General features: G+C 36.5%; 1 protein-coding gene across 1 annotated transcript; it reads left to right on the forward strand.

Moving 5' to 3' along the window:
- Positions 1 to 17,211: 17,211 nt before the first annotated feature.
- On the forward strand, positions 17,212 to 18,192 carry LOC141615175 (flowering-promoting factor 1-like protein 2). Its single transcript, XM_074433665.1, has one exon. The coding sequence runs from the start codon at positions 17,550 to 17,552 to the stop codon at positions 17,892 to 17,894; it is 345 nt and encodes a 114-aa protein (XP_074289766.1). The 5' UTR covers positions 17,212 to 17,549; the 3' UTR covers positions 17,895 to 18,192.
- Positions 18,193 to 23,013: the final 4,821 nt, after the last annotated feature.

Consider the following 23,013-nt stretch of genomic DNA (forward strand, 5'->3'; position numbering starts at 1 on the left):
TACCCAGCGGACGGGTACCCTCCACTTTCTTCTGACTCAGAGGAGGAGCCGGAGGAGACAGCGGTAGCACGAGAGGTGCGGTTCACGGGGCCGAGCAGGCGGCACAAATGAGCGCCGAGAGAGGAGGAGAGTGATCCTCCGTTCGTGCCCCGGTCCGGAGGATCGGCCGGAGATGACGACCGAGTCTCCCCCTTGTTTGTTGCTGGTTTGGGGAGACCGTTTTGTTGAGTCGGAGTACCTGGGAGACGGCGGTGTGCGACGACGAGTAGCTCTTCGGTCTACTCACTTCCCCGATTTTAAATTGGTTTGGGGAAGTTCGTGTTTTGTATGTTCTCTTACTCTTTTTATTTCGTCTCCTTTATTTTCTTTTATTGGTTGTATAATCCCATCCCCCATTTTTCTGCTGGTGTATGCTGGAGGACAACGAGGGCGTTATCCGTTTTGGTTTAGGGAGGGTATTGCATCCTTTTGAGTCTGCATCTGCATTTGTTTTGCATTCACGTTTAATTTTCAGTTTGCATTTGTTGTTTATTTAAAAAAAAAAAAAAAAAAAAAAAAAAAAAAAAAAAAAAAAAGTATTGAAAAAAAAAAGAAGGAAAACGTGAAAGTAAAGAAAAAAAAAATGAGAAAAATATGAAAAAAAAAAAAAAAAAAAAAAAAAAAAAGAGCTGATAAGCAAAAGAAAGAAAGATTGTGTTGTGAAAAAAGTTGTCCCCTCTTGTCAGAGTTGAGAAGATGTTCGAAGATGTACAATCGACAAGAGGGTTGGTTGTTTCATTAGTCATTTTTCGATTGATGTGTTTAAAAAAGGGAACTTTGTGACCGTCTGACTCCTCCACTCTTATTCTATATTTTTTGAGGAGATTGTGCTTTGAGTCTAGTGAGTTTTGTGCCAAGTGAAGGGCACCCGTGGTTAGTCTTTCAGTCAGTTTGAGATCCGGATGGTTTATTATGGTCCTGTTAGGAACTAGCTTGACGCTTCTACCTCCACATTTCCATAACTTGTTTTGCCTTTTCTCACCTGAACCTCACTATTCCCATATTTTTTTGCAAATCCTCGGCTGTGACGGACATTATTGGTTGGAGTGTGTGCATTAGTACTTGAATTGTCTTTCATTTTTGTTGCATACATGCTATGTAGGTCGCAGTTAGGTGAGTGACTGTCTTTTCTTCTCTCTTTTACATATAACATTTGCCCTTTGCTTCATGAGAGAAGAGTGACCCCGTGAGAGTCCGATTTTGTTGGTCTTGCAAGGTCGATAGGTCGACTTTATTTATGAACGACTTATAATTCGTTTGCGTATTGACCGCTTGGCTTAATCGTGATTTTTGTTGCATTAATTTGGCTCAAGTAGACAAGTTAAGCTAGCTACGAGTTATCATTTCCGTTCCATTAGTTTAGTTTTGAGTTTACTCGAGGGCGAGTAAAGGTTTGGTTTGGGGAGATTTGATACGTGCCTAATGTATAGTCTTTTTGGCCTATTTCAAAGACGTATTTCTATGCATTTCTATATTGTTTTTATAGTATTTTGCCCCGAATTGGCTACTTTGGTGTATTTTGTCCTTTTTGTAGGAATGATCGCGGAAGTAGCGGAACCATACTCCTTTTCGTCCCTTTTGCATGCATTTAGAGGAGACGGGATTGTCCCAGAGTGAGATGTTGCACTTGGAAGTGTCGTTGCACGCATTACGAGGCATTTGGGTGAAGACGTGAGCTGAATTGAAGACCCAAGTGGTCTATCGAGCTGTTTAGTGGTCTATCGAGCTGTTTAGTGGTCTATCGAGCTGTTTGGTGGTCGATCGAGTTATTCCTTACTCGATCGAGTAAGCTGCACATGACAAGTCCTCGATCGAGTACCCATTTGGTCGATCGAGGGACTTCTGCTGAGACGATGGTCGATCGTGTGGTGTAAGCCACTCGATTTAGAGGCTTCGATGCTATGGGCTTTAATTAGTCCATGTTTTAGTATTTTTCCGCAAAGACTCTTAGACTTTGGCTATTTAACCTATGTTTACTAGGTTAATTAGGATCTCTTTTACTTATCTTTTTAGCTATTATTCATTAGACTCTCTAAGTTTTGACGGTAGATCATTTTTCTACGTTGCTCTTACTTTTATTTTACTCTTGCTTCCGGGATTGCTTCATTGAATTTCGTGTTCTTTACGCCGGAATTTGCTTGGATTGTAATCTCCTCTCTTCTCTTAATAATAATTAACCTTCTTGTGTTCTTAATTCTTGTTTATGTTATCGTTCTTCCTTGCCCTAATTTCCGTTATTGAATTCTTCTATTATTTCATTATGTCATCTGCTGGAAATTTATATGCTGTTAGTTTTATTAAGAATATGAGTAGCTAAACCCTTCATGTTGGGATTAGGGGATCTGCGGTAGTGAAATGACGACGTAGTGAATGAATTAGACGAATTGACTAAGAGACCCTGTCACTATAGCAATATAACTGTAATTCTCGACCTAGTTGAGTGCACGCTTCTATGTCACACATTAATCTGGCTACAATTAATCCTGGATCGAAAGATTGGACTAAATAGGCCTGCTATAAACAGTAGACTACCCTAATGAGGACGAAAGTTAAGTTAGTGGTATTTTAGGGTGGGAAGTGGACCGAAAGGACCTTCTAATATCCGTCTCGCATTAGTTCGTCTGAGTCATTTACTGCTAAGTTGTTGAACTACCGTAGTGAACCGAAGTCCCGACATGTCCCCCTCTCATTGATAGTTTTAAATTCACTCCCTGCTTACTGCTCTCTGCTTTATTTCTCTTTCCCTTCAACTCCGTAGTTTAGAACCAAAAATTCAATCAAACCCAATTGTTACTATAGGATTAGAAATAGATAGCTGTAGTTGCATTACCTCCCTGAGGATTCGATACTCGACTGCCTCTACTACATTTTTAGTTGAGACCGTTAGGTTTTATTTTTTGACAGGTACGCGACAGACGTGTCACATGTCTTGGCCCTAAAGGATGGGTATACTTGACGAGCTTGAGAGGATTCTCAAAATTCCTAACTATCTCCCCATAACGGTCTCGAGAAGGACTTAGGGTGTGATGTGTGAAAGGCTAAGTGAGGTGCTAGCCGACCATCTTGATTGATGTCTTGATTCTACCTAGACTTCAGCAGTATTCCGTTTAGTATTTGATTTCAGACTTGTTCTTGATTCAGATTCAGATTCTTGGTCTAGAATATATCTCGACTTATTGCTCAAATTCTTGATTCGGGTTTTGAAGATAACTTTGACCTTGGACATTGACATTGCGGATTGAGCCTTCTTATTTTGACTCTTTTGTCTTGGGCTATAGGCATAACTACGGCTTTGGATATTGATCTTGGTCATTTCTCATGATTGAGCCTTTTGTCTTTGATCATGACTCGTATCGTCTTGGATTTGCTTGTATATGGATTTGGGTCAGACTAGCACCTTTTGATGTGAAACGGGTTGGTCTTTTTTAGTAACACGGGTTGTTTATTGTGGGAAATGGGCTTGCCTTCCGTCATGGATCGTTAACAAGGGAGATGGTCTGGATTCGTCCTAGAATCTCTTGAGATAGACTCGTCCTAGACTAGGGTTATATTGTGGGTTTCTATTGCCAGACATGGAATAGGTAAGAAAAGAACACGGAGTTTCAGGTCCTCTACAACATAGAACGGAACATCATTTAAGTGTACTCACATCGACTGTCATGTGTTGTTGTTTGTTTTAAAATGTCTCAAATCAATTCTTGTTGTCACAGGAAATGGGATGAAGGAAGAGATGTGGATAGAATATGTGGAGTGAAAATTGTATTTTTATTGAAGTGAATAATGAATATTTTTAACATAGACTCGAGAAGACATGTGACTCATGGGACAGCCCCCAGGTTGTCACTAGAAATGGAAATGGACACGAAGAAAGATACTAGAATAATATTATGGGATAGAAAGCCTAAGACTCGGACTCGGACTCGGACTTTGACGCGATCTTAGATCTAGACTCGTAATCATCGGCCCATGCTTGAACATTTTCTCTTCCGACAACTGGCTTCGGCATCTGGCTTTGAGCATTCATCCATTTGAGCTCCTCGTCCTCATCATTGGGAACACTGGAAGGGTAAAGGCCCAAGAGACCTTCCTGTCTTTGAAGAGTAAGATACCCATGAGGGTCACTCTGTTCTCTTAACGGATCGAGGTTCGATAAAGATATCTTGCCGTGATCGAGCATATAGTGGATGGTATATTTGAGTTTGGAACATTCTTCAGTGTCGTGTCCATTACCCCTATGGAATAAGCAATATTGAGAACCGTCCCAGAAGCGACCTCTCCTCTCGTACCTAGGGTCTGGGGTTGGACCGAACGGTTGGATCAGTCCTTTGGCAAAGAGTCTTTTAAAGGCTACCGTATAAGGCATGCCTAAATTGGAGTACGACCTTGAATGTCGAGTTCCTCTTTCTGGTGAAGGTTCTATAACCTTTACGTCGGTAATGTAGATTGTTTGATTGTTGGGTACCTGTGAGTCAGTTTTCCTTCTTTTCACCAAATGATTGGTGGATCGCTCATCTTCTTGATCATCTGCAATGTTGAACTTCCTATAAGATCGCTTAACTTCTGTACCCAAACATTTCAGGAGTGAGACAGAAATCCTACCATCCTCAATCCTATCTTGTATGGCATGCTTGAGATTATAACAATCTTCTGTACCTACCTTTTACCAACATCAACATAAACAACACCACATTATTGAAATCTAGTAGGATTAACCTACCTTTTACCAATCCCCTCAAGCTACTCGGATCCGGACGGAAACCGTCTCAAGGAACCGTCTCATCTTATACAAATCACATAATACTATCAAATACATCCTATACTAGTATACACTACAAACCCCTTATTATTACTCCTTAATTACCCCTATTATACATAGTAATAAATAATTAATTACTCATAACGAATTCCCCCAAAAGTTAGAGTTTAAAAGGCTAGAAAAGGGTAGATCTTTACTTACTAGATGAAGGAGATGAAGAGGAAGGTGGAAATTCCTCTAATCCAAGCTTGAATCTCAAGTAGTATGTGTTTGTGAGGGTTTAGAGAGAAGGGAGAGAGTTCGGAGAGATAAGGAGAAATATAGGAATGACTTTGGGGGAAGAAAGGGTTAAATCACGTGTTCTGAACCGCATCACTCGACCGAGTACCGAGTCCACTCGGTCGAGTGGACTCACTCGATCGATTAGATGCCTTACTCGGTCGAGTGGACTCACTCGATCGAGTATACTCTTCACTTGACCGAGTGGACCCACTCGGTCCGCTGCAACTGCACTTGGTCTAGTCTAGGTCTAATGTAAGGCTATCTTTCCCTCCTAAGTGATCTTTTATCGGATCTAAAGGTCCTCTTACGCGTCCCAAAGTCCAAGTATGGGTCCGAAAACGACTGGGTATTACACTTCTGCATTCTTTAAACACTTTTGGTCACTGATAGTGGAAGATTTTTGTCAAGGGGTTCTGGAATTTTTTAGAACTGGGAAAATGCTCAAACAAGCTAATTCAACCCTCCTTGCCCTGATATCAAAAAATAAGGTGGTCCAATCTGTTCAGGATTTTAGGCCCATATCTGGTTGCACTACTGTTTACAAGACCATTGCCAAAATTCTGTCAAACAAACTGAAACCTATTATGCATATGCTGGTAGAGCATAAACAAGCTGCTTTTGTCCAAGCCATGACCATTTTTGAAAATATTATGCCCTCTTATGCATTAGTAAAGGGATATGACAGGAAAGACGTATCACCTAGATGTCTGATTAAAGTTGACATCAGAAAAGCATTTGACACTCTCCGGTGGGAATTTATTAAACAAATGTTGATAGCTCTGAATTTTCCCCCCTGTGTTCATTAGATGGATCCTTGGATGCATTACTGGATCCTGGTTCTCTCTGAAAATTAATGGGGAAGTCAAAGGATATTTTAAAGGGAAAAGTGGGTTTAGGCAGAGAGACTCCTTTCTCCTTTTCTTTTTGTTCTAAGCATGGACATTTTGTCAAGATATCTAAGACAGATTTGCAATCAACCACACATATCCTACCATCCAAAATGCTCAAGATTTAATCTCACCCATTTGGTCTTTGCGGATGATCTGATGGTGTTTATGAGAGGGGACCTCCCATCTGTTTCTATAGTTAAAGAGACCCTGACCAAGTTTGCACAATGGTCTGGTCTCCATGTCAATTCTGAAAAAATTGAAATCTATTTTGGAGGAGTGGCCAATCAGGTAAAGTAACTTATTCTTGATGATACTGGATTCACTAAAGGTCACTTTTTATTTAGATATCTGGGAATGCCTTTAAACTCTTCCATGTTAGCAAAGGAGATGTATGGAGCTATTACGATCAAAATTCAAAACTGCGTTGCTCACTGGTCCACCAAGGCTCTCTCTTATGCAGGCAGGATTCAACTTTTAAACTCCATTATTTTTAGCATTGACACATTCTGGTGTGCTAGTGTCCTGTTACCACTTGGAGTCATCAAGGCAATAAACAGAATTTGTAAAAATTTCTTCTTGGTGTTCAAGAGGAAAGCAAGAAGATGGTTTATAAAAGTTGGAAGGAAATCTGTCACCCTTGGAAGGAAGGTGGTTTTAATGTCAAAAAACTATTGTCATGGAATAGGGCCTTATTGTCAAGATGGCTTTGGAAATTAACTTATACAGGTGCTGGTCTTTGGAAGGACTGGATACACTCTTATCTCCTTGCCAGGGACAACATCTAGTCAGTGCTTAGCAATGATTGTTTCCCTGAGAGCTTCAAAAGCATTCTTAAGGTCAGAGACTTCTGGGTTTGACAAGCAGGTACTAGATAATATTGTCATGTGCAGATAAGTTCTAATTCTTAATATGTAATGATTTTGTCATATTTTAATCACAATAATCGTTAGATGTTGGTTGTCGTTTGCGTGGGATTGAACATAATGTATATTTTGGACTCGCGAAAAAGGGATCCTAAGAAGATGGACATAAAAAAAGGTTCTTGAAGGTGCTTGGATACTATATTGTGCTTATGGAGGACGACGCAACTATAATAATAAAAGTACTAAACTATATATCAAAGAGATCCGGGTACGTAACAATTTTAACCTTGTTAATTTTTTTCTCTCTTACCCAATTGATTTTTCTGAACTCCCTTCCCTTTATCTCCCTCCGGCAACCCACTTCATCCCTTTATCTCCCTCCCTCTCTTACCCAATTGATAATTTAGGTAGGATTATGTCTTCATAAACTTAACCGTCTATTTTGACGAACTATTAGGTCGTAATAATTTTTTTTATTACCCAACTGTGTTCATGCTAGGATTAACCCATTTGATGATACCCAACTGTGTTCATGCTAGGATTAACCCATTTGATGATACAATTTTTTTTAAAGTCTTTTCAGTGACGGTCTCACCTAGTTTGAGCGGCGGTTATAACCTTAATACCTATTTCAATTCACAAATCCTCCGTAAAACCGTCTTACACAAGTTTATGTAAATTTTTGTATTCCACTAGAATTTATTTGGTTATTAAATAAAGATAACTATCGATCAATACGGAGGAAGTACTGTTTTCATGTCATTATGATATACCGTGATCGTTTGTTAGGTTTAACGTTTTTTCAACACAATTGGTAAAAAATGTTCTTCATTTTCGGTTGTGTGGAGACAATATGTTCTAATCATGATTCATGAATGTACCCTTGTTTATATACATTAGTAATGTTGTTATACGGAGTGTCTTAAAATGATGTGATGTACAAATGTCGACTAGTTTAGTTAGTAAGAAAAATGGCAGGAATAATCGAGCTTGTAAACCTGTCAATTGTCAAGAATTCTGCGTTTCAGGTTCTGAGACATCGGCTATAAACCCGTCTGCATCAATTAGATTTGAGGTACCCCAGTAGAAAAGATTACAAATTTAGAAAAAAAAATTGTGCATGTCATCAAATTAGATGACGATTGCGTTTTACGGAGTATCTTCATTCTTTTGCCATTATTGCCTGGTTTGAACTGTTTATGCCTGGTTTGAAACTCACATCTCTGACATTCATGATACTTACAGTTACAGTGTACCACATTCTGTCTTGGTGCTGATGATGTTATTTTTTGGATGCTGATGATGTTATTTGTTGGATGGAGACGGTATATAATTAATAATGTGATGATATTGGATACAAAATTAATTGCTAAATTAGGCACAGTTTTGGTCTCCACTAGACTACATGATGCATGAACTGTATTTGGGACTCTGGGTTTGTTTTGGTTGATGAAATTGGTTGTTGGAGCTGTACTACTCGGGTTCTCACTGTAGTAAGTCGTAACTCGGCCACACATGCCCGACCTGACACAGTGTCACAGTGGCGAGTTTAGGTAGCAGACACATTTTTTGGACCAAGCAGTCAAGTGTCAGAATGTCGTAAGATCAAGAGTGTCGGACATTTGAGACACACTCAAAGTGAAGTGTCGAAGGAACATAGTTATTATGTGGTCTTAACACCTCAAGCTGCATTATATTATGTTGTTGTAATATGCTCTCTGCCACCTTAACAGCCTATGTCAGCTCTCCCACATTCTCGCTTCTTATTATGAGTCGGTTATAATGGAATTCTTATTATGTATCAACTAATACTTATTACTCCCTCCGTTCCAGTGAGATGTTTACACTTTCTTTATTTTGTGAGAGGGAAATAAAGGAACTGTAAACATATCACTGGAACGGAGGGAGTATTAATTGCATATTTTTTTTTTTAAACTTTAGTGTCCGGAACAACCTGAGGATTATGAGTGTGGTTATTATGTTATGAAATGGATGTATGACATAACCTTCTACTATTGTAAAGCTCCGGAGATATAATTTGAACATGTAATTGATTCTTACTTTAACTTTTCATTGTCAATTTTCTTTCTTCATTTACATTTATTACTATCTAATACTGATATTGAAAATGCAGAATATTGCAACTTCACCCATGTCAATGATCGATATGAATGTGGCTAGAGAATTTTGGGCGAATAAATGTTTAGATAACATACATTTAGTATAGATTACCTTAGTAACTATGACTTTCGTTGGTTATTTATGCATTGGATTGTATTTTGGAACGTTGTTGGTTGGAAACGTTGTTATGTTGGATTATTGTATTTTGAAACGGCGTTGGTTGGATTGTATTTTGGCACGTTGTTGGTTGGATTGTATATTGGAACGACGTTGGTTGGATTGAAATGTAATGTCCTTTGGTTGGATATCTTATTGCAGGTTTTAAATTGTTGACATTTTCATTATCAATTTTATGGGGAGGTGCTGCCCAAATTTCAGTAGCAATTTTTTATATTTTTTTTTTAAAAAAATATTAATAAATTGCGTCAGTTTTTACAATAAATGACGCAAAAACTAAAAAAGCAATTGTATCGGTTTTCCAAACAACAGAAACAAAAAGGTAATCAAATTGGCTCTAAAACCAAAAGGCAATAACATCAGTTACGAGAACAACTGACGTAAAAGATAAAAGCATCGGTTTCCCAAATAACAGACGCAAATGCGAATCATTTGCGTCAATTTTTTGCCTATTTGCGTCTGTTTTGTATCAAGAAGTGACGCAAAATATCAACTATTTGTGTCGGTTTTGAAAGTACAACTGACGCAATTGTTAAGCATTTGCGTTAGTTTTAAAACTGACGCATAGCAAATACGACCCCTCGATATACGTCAGGTCAAAACCGACGAAAAAAGCCATTTACAACTGACGCAATAGGGGTTTTTTCCATTAGTGTGAATATGTAGTTGGGGGCCATTTCAATGTCTCTAAGGCTTACCATGCTTAGAGATAAAGCTGCTGAAGTGAGGTGGTTTAAATGTCTGACTGGAATGGAAGTTGTTCCATGTCATCGAATTATTGCTTTACTTGCTGCACAGAGAACGAAAGCTTGCTACTATAGATAACATCACTAGAAGGGGAATGATTATCATCAACAGATGATGCTTGTGTAAGATGCATCAGGAAAGTCACTCTCACCTTTTCTTCCATTGTCCCTACACCAGCAACATCTGGCATAGCAATCTCCAGTGGCTTGGCATCACAGGTCGAGAAGATAACTTCTTAACTACTCTGCACTGAAGCTCTCATTCTAGGAACAGAAGACACTGGAAAGTAAGATGGTTTCGCAGTAGTGTAGCTGCTACCATTTACTTCATCTGGAGAGAAAGAAATGCAAGGCTCTTCTCTGAGTAAGAGAAAACAGAGGATCAGGTCTTGAAATTGAACAAAGCTACAGTTGTGATCAAAGTGGCTCCCCTGATCCCATCTGTTTTCAATCAGTTTTTTTTTTATGCAAATACATAGATTTGACTTAAAAATGTATAGGTTATATAAACAGGACCAGTATTGTATAGGTTGGCTTATAGTGGATATTGTTTGTAAGATCCAAACATCTTTATTTTTTTCCATTAAGGATGAATATAAAGATATAACTTTCTTAAAAAAAACAAAAAAAAAACAAAAAAAAAAAATAATTATAGTGAAGATGACACAAGGAAGTATGTCATGACTCCTTGATGGCAACAGGTATGAGTAGACAGCTTTGAGGAAGTGGAACAGTTTGTCCTTAAATTGAAGGACCAAGAGGATGCCATGTGAGATCCATATGGGTCAAACCCTTCTTTGCTTGACATAAACTTTGCCATGACGTGACGTGTCTTTGCCACGTCAAATATTTAGGGTAATATATTAATATCAAATTATCAATCATTGACAATGATTTATGTTTGTAAAACTACAATTGTTATAATAATAATATTAATTATGCAGTCTTACAATTTGGTATGATTAGGCCAATTATTTATTCGTTCGTCCTATGTATACCACAGTGTGTTTTTGATTTTCCTAGTACTACTGTTTCCAATGATTTGATTTTCCGAGCACTACTTTTTACAATGATTCATTTCATAAGAGACATGGACTAAATAAACAACTCTTCAATGCCAAGCGTTTCACGTGTCATTGAACTAAACTTCATCTTGAAAACGATTAGGATTTCAAGTAATTGGTGATAGGAATTGGTGTCAAATATTCTTTCTTCTTCTATTCTGTTCATTTTATTTCTCTTTTATATTTTCTTATGCATAGCTATTTTAATAGGTAAATAAACGATTAAGATAAAAAGGGGAAAAAATAGTGACACTATTATAATCACTAATGTCACTTGTATTTGTGAGACATGAGTCAGTAAATAGTAACGTACCTTAGACTTAGTTTGTATATTTGTGGCATTAAATAAAGGGTTGTATTTAAGAAAATAAACACTTAATATATGCATTAATTGCATTGATTCATGTGTAATTTATCCTCTAATTTCTAAACTAATACCAAATTTGGAAGGGTATTAAATGCTTAAAAACAACCCATTGGGTTGTATTTAGCATTTCCCTTAAGTAAAAGTGTAGTGACATTATCATTTCTCCGAAAAAAGTAGTCCCTTTGTCTCGTTCATTTACTTATCTTTTTTATATCCTTTTATAAAGGTATTTTAATATGTAATAAACAAATGATTGAGATAAAGAAAATACTCCCTTCCTCCGAATCATTTGTATACACAGGTATTTTAATCAAAAGAAAATAAATAATTTGACGGAGGGAGTACTAAATTATTGTCCCTACAATGCTTGATGCTACTACTAGTTGGTCGTTTTACAAATTTTACTTCTTAAGTTAGGTATGCATTCCTTATTTTTGAGAGATCCTCACATAATGGGGGCGAGTGAGTTATTTAGTTTTTGTTTTCTATGTTATGTCTATTTGGGCCAAAATTCACTATTTGGCCTAAGCTACGTGGCACGAGATGAGTGAGTAATTAATTAAGCAAATGGACCTATGTCATACATAAGGGAGTCGGGCCCATGGACCGAAGGAAGAAGAACTCGGCTTGGACTGAGATATCGACAAAGACCGCGAGTGAGATAAGGAAGTCCAAGTTGTTACCAAATTCAGAATAAGGAAAGTCCAAATTGATACCAAACTCTACCTTGAGGAACAAGGCAATTAAGTGGGGAACCCTAATAAACTCACTAGGGTTTATTCACTATAAATACAAGGAAGAGAAGGGATCCATGTTCATACATACACAAGACGACATATTCTACCAAGTTCAAGAATACTACGTACAAACTGTAACACCCTCATACTCCAAGTGCCTTACCAGGACCACTCAGGTATAAGGATGCTACCATCTCGGTTACCCGAGGCTACGATAATCAAATAGACAATAACGAAACAACATTTAAATAGAAATACTTTAGTGAAAGCTTACAATCTCAAAACCAAATCCAAAATACGAATACATGTTCTCAAAACCAACTGTCTACTGAATTAACTGAAATGTTTATTAAACTACTAAGCTACGAAATGAAGACTTTTATCATCGACAAAGTGGCACATCCCGCTATCCCAAGAACTCGACTCATACCGCTCAATAATCGCTCACCATCCCCGAATGGATCACCACGATTTTAAAACATTAAACGGGTCGATACTAATCACACAATTTACTTAAACCAACAATACAAGAAAACAAACAAATTTCGATCATCACGGATATTCTCCGAACTCCAAACCCAACTCCACAATCTTGACTACACACTAAAGTGTGTAGCCCCGCAGTGCCCATCGCAACGATCACTCCTCGCCGCCGGGGGAGCGCAAATGCCCGTTCCCACCTAAGCCCCGCTCATCTCCATCGAGCGATAAACCCAAATCCATTAATGTGCACATCCCTTCTGTGGCGGGTTCCACAGAAGGTGAATCATGGGCGTGAAGCCACTCCCGCAAGTGACTTCACTCAGCCAGGGACGCACCCCGAAGAACACAGACAGATACAATCAATCACAACTACTATCAGCAACCAAATCCAGCAATCGTCACAATACGAGTATGATAATATTCAACAACCACAAAACACCACAACACATTATGGGACTAATACTGAGTAGGGAAACCCTATCTGGAAAGCACAACACAATCAGACGATCTCACCGCTGATATCAAAACGCTTCCTCTACGAATCATCTTCCTAACATACAAGCATACAATCACTACCAAGCACAAAATACAACAAAACCCCCAATTCCAAACATTAGGGTTTAACCAACTTTAATGAAATACTATAAAAACGGTACATAGATCTTACCCTCGACGCAAGGATCACAACGGTACAAAGAAAGGTAAAATCCGACCTTCCAAGCTCCGGGATTTGCCAACAATGCGATTGATTCGAAGAACGTAGTTTGATTTCTCTCTTTGAAAGTAATTATGTTTTAAAAGTGTTTAAAGAAAAGTGACGGAAGTTATTATATACTTAATCGCATTATTAACAAAACCCGAGAAATCATCCCCCGTAAACCGGCTACTCGATCGAGTAGCCGAGGTACTCGATCGAGTGCCCCCTTACTCGATCGAGTATCTACGTTACTCGATCGAGTACCCAACAGGTCAGAAACTATTTTAAACTGCAACTCACCCTTACCCGACAGAGTAAGACCTACTCGATAGAGTACCTAGAGGGCAGAGACTCATAAATCAGTAGTATTACACAAACAATAACCACCTAAACCATTACTCCATCATCATGAGCTAATCATCAATAAATCACCATTATTAGATAATGATTACTCAATCATTATCTCCATCTTATTATTCCCACAAAACCTACGTACCACATGCAAACCCACAAAATAGCCTCTGACATCCGACGAGCATACCGACAGTCTCGTATGCGCACTGGACTATTTGTCCGTCGTCAGATCTGGACCCGTTGCATATTGTACTTCTATTCTAATTATCAAATAGTGAAATATTGGCGGGATACCGATTTCCCCCGCGGTTGTTTCCCACATCGGGTTTTCCGCGTCACCAAAATATCTTGTGTCATTATCTCTTTATTTTGCCCTTTACATTATTTACATCATTATTCCGTCACAAGTCACATACTCTCTCCGTACCAGACCAAAGGTAACACTTACTATAAACGGACGTACCACATCAAAGGTAACATTCTTTATTTAGCCCACAACATTACCAAGTTATCCTTATACCCATTTGATATTTACACAAAATGTCATTACGTACCCCACCTACCAACCCAAAATTAAACCCACAATTACATACCCCACCTATTTTTTCCCTCTTTACCCTTACTGTTTTTCAGTTTTTGTTAAATACTCCATTTTTCCCTACATTACTTTTGGTGTGGTACGGATGGAGTATAATTTAACCCCCGATACGAGGCTAAAAAGAGTAGGTCACTTTAACCCCTAACAAGATAGAATATCGTGTTTTGACAGTTTTTTACCAAAACAATGTCTCACTAATTTAGTGAGAGACGGTCTCTCAGAAGACCTACTGATTAAGACAACTACTTGTGTAATTAAGACTGTTTTATACAAATTTATCGTAAAGCGGGTCTTTTAGTAATCAATTTTACTCACAAATAGAATTGTGTTTGGACTCATTTTAAAAATATATTTATGTAAAACCGTCTTATTACAGAAGATTGACTCTTTATTTAATTTAATCGTCTAAATTTTCGAATTGTTTCCGTTTTCTTTTTAGATGACAATTATTAACAACAAAGACCCTGTAGTGCTCCTTCACCACCAATTCTCATATATTCCTCTTTAATAAACATCATACTTTACAGTTTTATTTTGACAACTAAGTAAGAATTAATCTTATTTAAAGACCAATAGATAATGCTCACTTTCACAAGCATTTTCGCGGTGTATTAACAACGATAGCGACAATATGGAAAGTGAGTTTTAAAACGATACATATACTCCTAGCACAAGAACACATACTAGACTAGATTATACTTTGTATATCATATCTGCAAATGATAAATCTTGTGCCAATATGATAATTCTTTCTTTTTTTCCGTAAAAGCTGGAAAAAAAATAAGTGAAGTTTAACAGATAAAGTATGAAGTTTGTATTAATTGTATGACAAATGAAATTTGTAAGACTGGAAAAAGGTTTACCAAAAAGGTTAATTGCCCTAATTTTTATTATTTCATCGAAATGTATTTTCAACCACAGTTCACATGCATGCTCACCATTATTGTTGAGTGGTACCTCGTTGGCTATTGCATCAGAAGTACCATCGGGTGTGCATTTTCATCATTTAGATACTCTACCGTATCAAAGAACGCTTTTCATCGTTTAGATACTCTACCTTATCAAAGAACGCTTTATGGAGTAGACCTGATAAAACTATACCGATTTAAATAATTTGATGAAAATAACCTATTCCGTATCTGACCAGCATTCGATCAGAGGACCCAAATTTAACTCTCAATTTATTGTGTATTGGTTTTGTGGGGCTAAGTTTCAAGACTACATTTGTGTTCTTTTAGGGTTATTACTAATAATCATCGATTATATAACTCTGTCTCTCGATCATTTACTCAAATGTATTCTAAAAAACTATCTCAACAAAAAGCTTGTTGAAATTAAATAATTAGGTCTTATATCTCAATACAACCCTCGTGCAAAAGGTTATGAACTTGAAGCGTGGATAATAAAAAGACTTACCATAAAATAAGAGCCTACCAAAATTTAAATCATATAATCATATGCTCCCTCCATCCCGGTCAATAATTTAGATTTTCTTTATTTCCTCCTCACAAAATAACGCAACTATAAACTTTTCACCGGGATAGAGGAATAACATATAATATAAATATATAATGATAGAAACAATTAATACCACAAATAGGATCTTACATCCTGTTGTACAGTAGCATTGTACAACAGACCCATATATTATATATATCTATCTAAACCCAATAAAAATAAAAATAAATTCTACACATCTCCTTTTTCCCTAATTCTGATTTCTCTTCAGTCGACAAACCCTCTTCTTTCCCTTCTCTAAATTTCTCTTAAACGACACTCGACAAATCTCTCTTCTCCCTAATTTTGATTCTAAAATGGTGAAAGGGAAGCAATTTACATCATCATCAAGGAGGAAAAATGCATCTAACAATATTTCGTGAACGAGAAGCAATTTATATCATCATCATGAAGGAAAAATGCATCTAACAATACTTTGAGGTAAATTTCTACATCAATCATACGAACTATTATTAAAAGAATTTGAAGTAAAAAATCCGAGCACCTAAAAATACGAGCTATTAAGATAAGAATATGAGTTAATGTAAAAAGAATACGAGCTTAAAGGATCACGAACTTAAAAAAACGACCACATAAGCATACGACCTATTAAGATAAGAATACGAGCTAAACTAAAAAGAACATGAGCTTAAAAATACGAGCTATTAAGATAAGAATACGAGCTATTAAGATAAGAATACGAGCTAATGTAAAAAGAATACGATCTTAAAATGATCATGAGCTTTAAAATACGAGAATATAAGAATACAAGATATTCAGATAAGAATACGAGCTAATGTAAAAATAATACGAGCTTCAACTATTTTCATGCATTATAAATTTTGGATAAAAAAATTCCTTCAAGATGATGCTCAGTTACGCATAGTCAATTAATTATAATAATTTAAGGGAAGAGATGATTCATTAACAGTAAGATGAAAAGAAGTTAGAAAAATATAAAAACAGTCAGGGAGAGAATGAGGATTAAATTGAAAATTGAATTATGTTATCTTTTTTTTTTGCAAAAATATTTAAAAAAAAGACTGAATTAATACATACCTACACCTTTCAAGCTAGGACCGTCAAATGATGGTCACTTAACATCATCACCTAAAATCCACAATGATACACAAGAGACATGAAATAACTTTATGAAATTATTGTAGGTTGATCAACATCAACACAAATCAACTTCATATTCTCTCCACCACTTATTATCAATCCCCAATCAATTCTAAAATTCTAAACCATAAAATCATTTCTTGTGTTAAATTTCATAAACTACCTTTTTGGCCCATTCTATATGATTATTAATCATCATACCACACTTCATTCACATGGCCTATGCATGATCAATGTGGTCACTCCGTCTTTTCTTTTATTTTATTTTCCTTCATTGGATATTTTTCTTATCTAATATTTATATATTTATATATATATATATATATATATATATATATATATATATATATATATATATATATATATATATATATATATATATATATATATATATATAGTCTCATCTATTGTCTTTATATTCCTCAAATAACACAAGAAAATAATCATGAAAATTCCTCTAAAATATGCTCCCACGTGTACTCCAAATCATAACCACCATGGCATCACATTATATGAAGAAAAAAAAACTAACTTTTGAAACCCACAATATCTAGATTCCATTATGCCAAAGTTTAACAACCCTATCATAAGAGTATTTCTTCTTTGTTTTACATTCCTCACTTTCCTATATATACACCTCATTTCATTCATTTCTTCAACATTCAATCATCATCCTTAATATCATTTCTCTTATATCCCAAGCAAATAACCAATTCTAACTCATAATTCGGAGAAAAAGCCGAAAATCAAACAAAAATGTCAGGAGTATGGGTATTCAAAAATAATGGTGTGATCCGACTTGTGGAAAACCCGCAAGCAGATAACCAAGGTGGAACTAGTGATCAACCGAGAATGCGAAAGAAGGTACTTGTACACTTACCTAGTGGACAAGTAATCACTTCATACCGGTTGTTAGAACAAATCCTTAGGGATTTGGGTTGGGAAACGTACTTTGGTGGTGATCCGGAACTTAACCAGTTTCACAAGAGGTCATCCATCGACTTGATCTCACTTCCTAGAGACTTCTCAAGGTTTAGCTCTGTCTACATGTACGACATTGTTGTGAAGAACCCTAATGTCTTCCAAGTTCGCGACATGTAGGTTGTTGAGTACGTATGAGCTACATGCATACTCTTTATATATCGATTGCTTGTCTATTAGGGTTTTCTGTTTGTTTGTGTGTGATTGCTTGTTTTTACTTTTAATTTATTTCTCAAGTTGTTTTTTTTTTTATATAATATGTTTATGAATTAAAGAAGCTAGAACATGATGTGGAGTTGTATACTTCAAATCAAATTTTAGGTTCTCAAATGTAAGGGTTTGTAGATGTGAGTGATGGCAATGTTTCTTGTACAATGTTTCACATAACACATAATTTATTTCCTCAAAGTTTGATGCTAGCTCCTCTTCTTAATAGTACGAGTATATGTTTTATTTATTATGTCTTCCAATCATGCATTCGTTATAATTGATAAAGCTAGGGAATAAATTTGATGATATACATAATAGCCGTGTTTAATTAATAAAATAATATTTTTTTCTATTTTGATCATTTATTTATGTTTAATTAACTAAGAATAAAAAAGGTAAACAAATAACCACAGAAATATAAAATTGTGGGATACTAAGTTTGAGTATATGACCCCTCTAACATGAGTATTTTACAAATATTGGGAGTATAGTTTTATCATTAAGACTTTTTAAAATTCTACTTCTCCTTACAATAGCAAGTATAAAACATCTTTTCTGAAAGTAGAAAAGAAAACATAGTGTATTTAGTCGTACATCGTAGTTGCCCACCTAAAATTCTTATTCTGCAAGTATAAATGTATAATTTTTCCTTGTTAGATAAAAGGGATTGATTCTTTGTCTTGAGACTCTTGACGAACGCGCGTTATTAACTAACTACGCAGCATGTGGTTGGTTAGTCGTAATTTAGGCTCATAATCATCGTAGAAAGACGTTAGCTGAACTCTACTTTTTCTTTCAAATTTTTGTGACATTCAACTTTTTGAAGGTGACTGATAAATTAATTTAGGGGTATTTTACGTAGTAATCCTATGTTTTTTAAAATTCTAGTTGGTAATCCTTTGTTTTTTAACCACCCACATAGTAACCCTGAACTTATTAAAAAAAAGTTCTTCGTGACCCTAAACTTTTATTCCGTTAAAATGCTCCGTTAGTTTGCATGTTTTATTGGACTTGAGCTTGTTTTTTGGACTTCAAAAATGCTTATACGGCCAAGTAATTGTGGTCTCAACTCAATTAAATAAACAAACCCTCAATTTCCTAACAAAGCTCGTCGGTCATTTAACTAAACCATCGGGTTCATTTGAAGGTAGTCGGGATTCGGCCAAAGTAAACGTGAATTTGGAATGTTATATATTAGTATGCAATTTTTTTTTTTTTTTTACTTAGCACTTGCAGCCTGGAGCCAGACCAAGCCCTAGATGACCGAGGTGAGACTAGACCTATCCATGGGCCAGGTCGGACAAAGAAACCCAGGCCTTGACCCGGCCAATAGCATCGGTAGGGTAAGATAGGGTCAGGGCGGGCGGCTCATGCATGTCCCCTAACTTGGCCTGTGATGCCGTTTCTTATTTATTTTTTTGATTTCTAGCGGACTTGGATGGGTCGGCCATGACAGGTGGGATCCAGGACTGGGTCGGTGGTTTGAAAATGAAAAATGGAAAGGCTGGGCGGGCCTGGCCACCTCCTTGCGTTGGTCAGGTCTAGGTGAGTTCGCATGTTTGTGGTATTTTTTAGAGGCGGCAATCAAATACACGACCCGAAAACACTACACGAACCCGACACGAAGTTAGCGGGTTAGGGTCAAGACGTTGTGACCCATTTAAGTAATTGGGTTGACACGACACGAAAATTAAATGGGTCGGGTTAGGGTTGATGTCTTTTAACACGAACCCGACACGAATAACCCGTTTATTTAAAATTGTCTAATATATTTAGATTGAGTCAATAATTCAACAAAACAACTTAAAATTAGCATTTTTATTTATCATTTTTTGGATAATAGGGTTATAAAATGTAGTTTATTGTATTAGTTTATTGTGTTAAACGGGTTAAATGTGTTAAAAATGACCTGCTTAAAGATAAATTGGTTAAATAGGTCGGGTTGGGTTATAAAAAAATTAAATGGGTCGGGTTAGGGTTGAAACAAATGACCCGTTTATATAATTTGGTCGGGTTAGGATTGGGGTAGTGGTGACCTGTTTAATATTGACACGAACACGAATACCACACGACACGACCTGTTTGCCAGGTCTAGTATTTTTGCGCTTAGCGATGATGCACCAACTTGTGACATATAAGGAGTAATGAAATAAAAACAGCATTAAAGGACGAAAAAAAAGGATTTCTGATTTTTAGAATTCGTAGGCGAGTTTAAAATTTCATTTCTTGTCCTAGTTATTTATTTATTTTTAATTAAAATATGCTTTAAAATAATAAAAAGTTTAGCAATAATGAAAAGGTAAACAAGTGAAATACAGAGAAGTATGAAATTGTGTAATATGCTGCTCCACTAGACAGACCGAAGAAGTATGAAAATTGTGTAATATTGTGTAATAACATTTGTTTTATAGTATAAAAGGGGAGTCTTTTAGCCAATTTCTATCGGCTTCTCCTTTTTAGTGGATTGAAGAAAACATTTTTTTTCCAAGATGGGACACCCATGTTCATGTGTGAGATTTAATTACTCTTTTTTTTTACCCATGTTTATTATCTCTTATGATTTCATTTAATACAAATTATATAAAACTATATATTATACATTTACTTTTCATAAATATTGCTAATACAAAATTATAGATGATTGTAAATTTTAAATTGACATATAAAATTATAAGTTAAACAAAAGTTATAATACAAATTATTTTTATTTTTGAAACTACTTACTCGCAATAGTTGGAAAGATTAAGTGAAATTAAATATGGAGTATTATTTTATGGGGCAAGTCTTCTAAAAAGACGACTTGACAATTTTATTGTCAGAGCCAAGCGTAATCCAACGGGTATGAAAATATATAAAGAAAAAAGATTTATAGCCTAAGTTTATGCATTTTAGACTTCGAATATGTCACTTTTGGGTGGCTTACCTGTTATACGTGGTTTGCAGGCTATTAGCACTCTGGGGGTGAGGGGTTTACCCAGTACGTACTAAAAATAACGGTTACAGATCCCCTCGTCAGCAAAAACAAAACAAAAATGATTTTAAAATATTTTGTTAAAATACCGACTCTCACTACTTAGGAGTCGTTTGGTTACATACGGGAACTTACAATGCCTAGGAAGTGTCATATCACATGATTTTAGAATTCATGTGAATTAGAAAATGTTGTTTGGTTACATGTAGGCATTCTAATTCATGTAGGCATTCCCACTTACCTAGGGGGATCTAGGTAAGCAACTTCCTCCATTATGGAGGAATTGGAATCCATGGGAAGTTCCAATTCATGTGAATTTGGGTAACCAAACAACCTACCCATTTTGCAATTCACATGAATTAAAATTCCTGTGTAATTTAGTGGGCAACCAAACGACCCCTTAGTGTATACAAGTTTTTTATGGAATTTAAACTCAAGTTATAATTACCACCTCTCATAATTTTAACAATTAAGTTAGCTGAAACCTATAAATTATTTGAAAGACACTGCTCTTACTTGCCTTTTCGCAAGACCTATCTGTGTTCTAATCATACAGGATCAGCAGCAATCCAAATGCCACATTGCCACGTCCATGTTGGCAGCAGTGAGATAGCTAAAAGTGGAAGGGGTGGAGAGGCATATGATTAGGTGTTACAAAAACCATCACGAGTCAAGATTTGCTCCAAAAATTGTGGGGGATGTTAATATGTATGGGCAGACCAAATAAAAATCCTTAAAAAATATTATCCACATTCCCTTCATTCTCTCAAATTCCTAATTTTTAATTGTCGGGCACTTTAAATAATAATTGCAAGGTCCACTATACAATACCAATGCCCCCTTCACGTGGATGCACTTTTTTTGCACCCATACGTTTTATCTGTTCATTTATGTGATATGACAACATGGATCTACATCCATGTAACGTCATTTGAATTAGCGTTATGTAATCAAACGATTAGATTTTGAAAGACAATTGAATTTGACAAGTTTTAGAATTGGTAGCCAAATAAATGTAAGACGTTAGAAGATTATGAACCACATCTATATATCTAAATCTATATATAATAATATGATAGACAAGGTTGAAGGTGAAGGATGATTATTATTGAAAGCCTAACACAGCTTAAATAACAATACAAGGATATCGTAATCTCACAATTAGGCAAGAATTACGTAACAGCTATCAATCACAGCTAACAATATGCTAATTATATGGAAACATAATAATATCCTAATAACAATAATATATGGAATAAGGATAAGGAATCTCCTCCTAATACCCCCCTCAAGCTGGAGCGTGAAGGTCGAGAACGCCTAGCTTGCCGAGAAGAGTAAGGAACTGTGTGGCACCCAAGGCCTTGGTAAACATGTCGGCCAGTTGTATTGTCGTAGAAACATGAGCGATGGTGATCAACCCATCAATAATGGCATCGCGAATGAAGTGGCAATCGATTTCAATATGCTTGGTACGCTCGTGATATACGGAGTTATGAGCAAGGTCAATTGCGGACTTGCTATCGGAATAAACTTTCATTGGGGTAGTAATGATAATGCCGAAGTTTAGAAGTAGACCCTGCAGCCATTTTAATTCACACACAATGTTGGCCATAGAGCGATACTCTGCTTCAGCGGAGGACAATGAGACCGTCTTTTGCTTTCTTGTTTTCCACGAGACGGGAGACCCGCCTAGAAAAATGAATCATCCAGTTACGGACCTCATGGACGTAGGGCAGGTACCGTAATCACTGTCACACCAACCAGTTATCGTCAAAGCACTGTCACTGCGCAGCAAAACACCTTGGCCGGGGCTGCCTTTGAGGTACTTAACTACACGGATTGCAGCATTCATGTGCTCCTCACGGGGCTGATGAAGAAAGCGAGATAATATGTGAACTGCATAGGAGAGATCGGGACGAGTGACGGACAGGTAGACGAGCCGCCCGACAAGGCGCCTATACGGCTCAATATCGCTAAGTAATGGACCCGTGGCTTCGCATAGCTTATGATGTTGTTCAATAGGTGTTTGAACCGGCTTGCAACCCAATAACCCGGCTT

Source organism: Silene latifolia, chromosome 11 (assembly GCF_048544455.1).
Source record: "Silene latifolia isolate original U9 population chromosome 11, ASM4854445v1, whole genome shotgun sequence".
Taxonomy (NCBI): Eukaryota; Viridiplantae; Streptophyta; class Magnoliopsida; order Caryophyllales; family Caryophyllaceae; genus Silene; species Silene latifolia.

Excerpts from the sequence above, each read along its gene's own strand:
- LOC141615175 (XM_074433665.1), top strand. The coding sequence starts at position 17,550 with ATGTCAGGAGTATGGGTATTCAAAAATAATGGTGTGATCCGACTTGTG.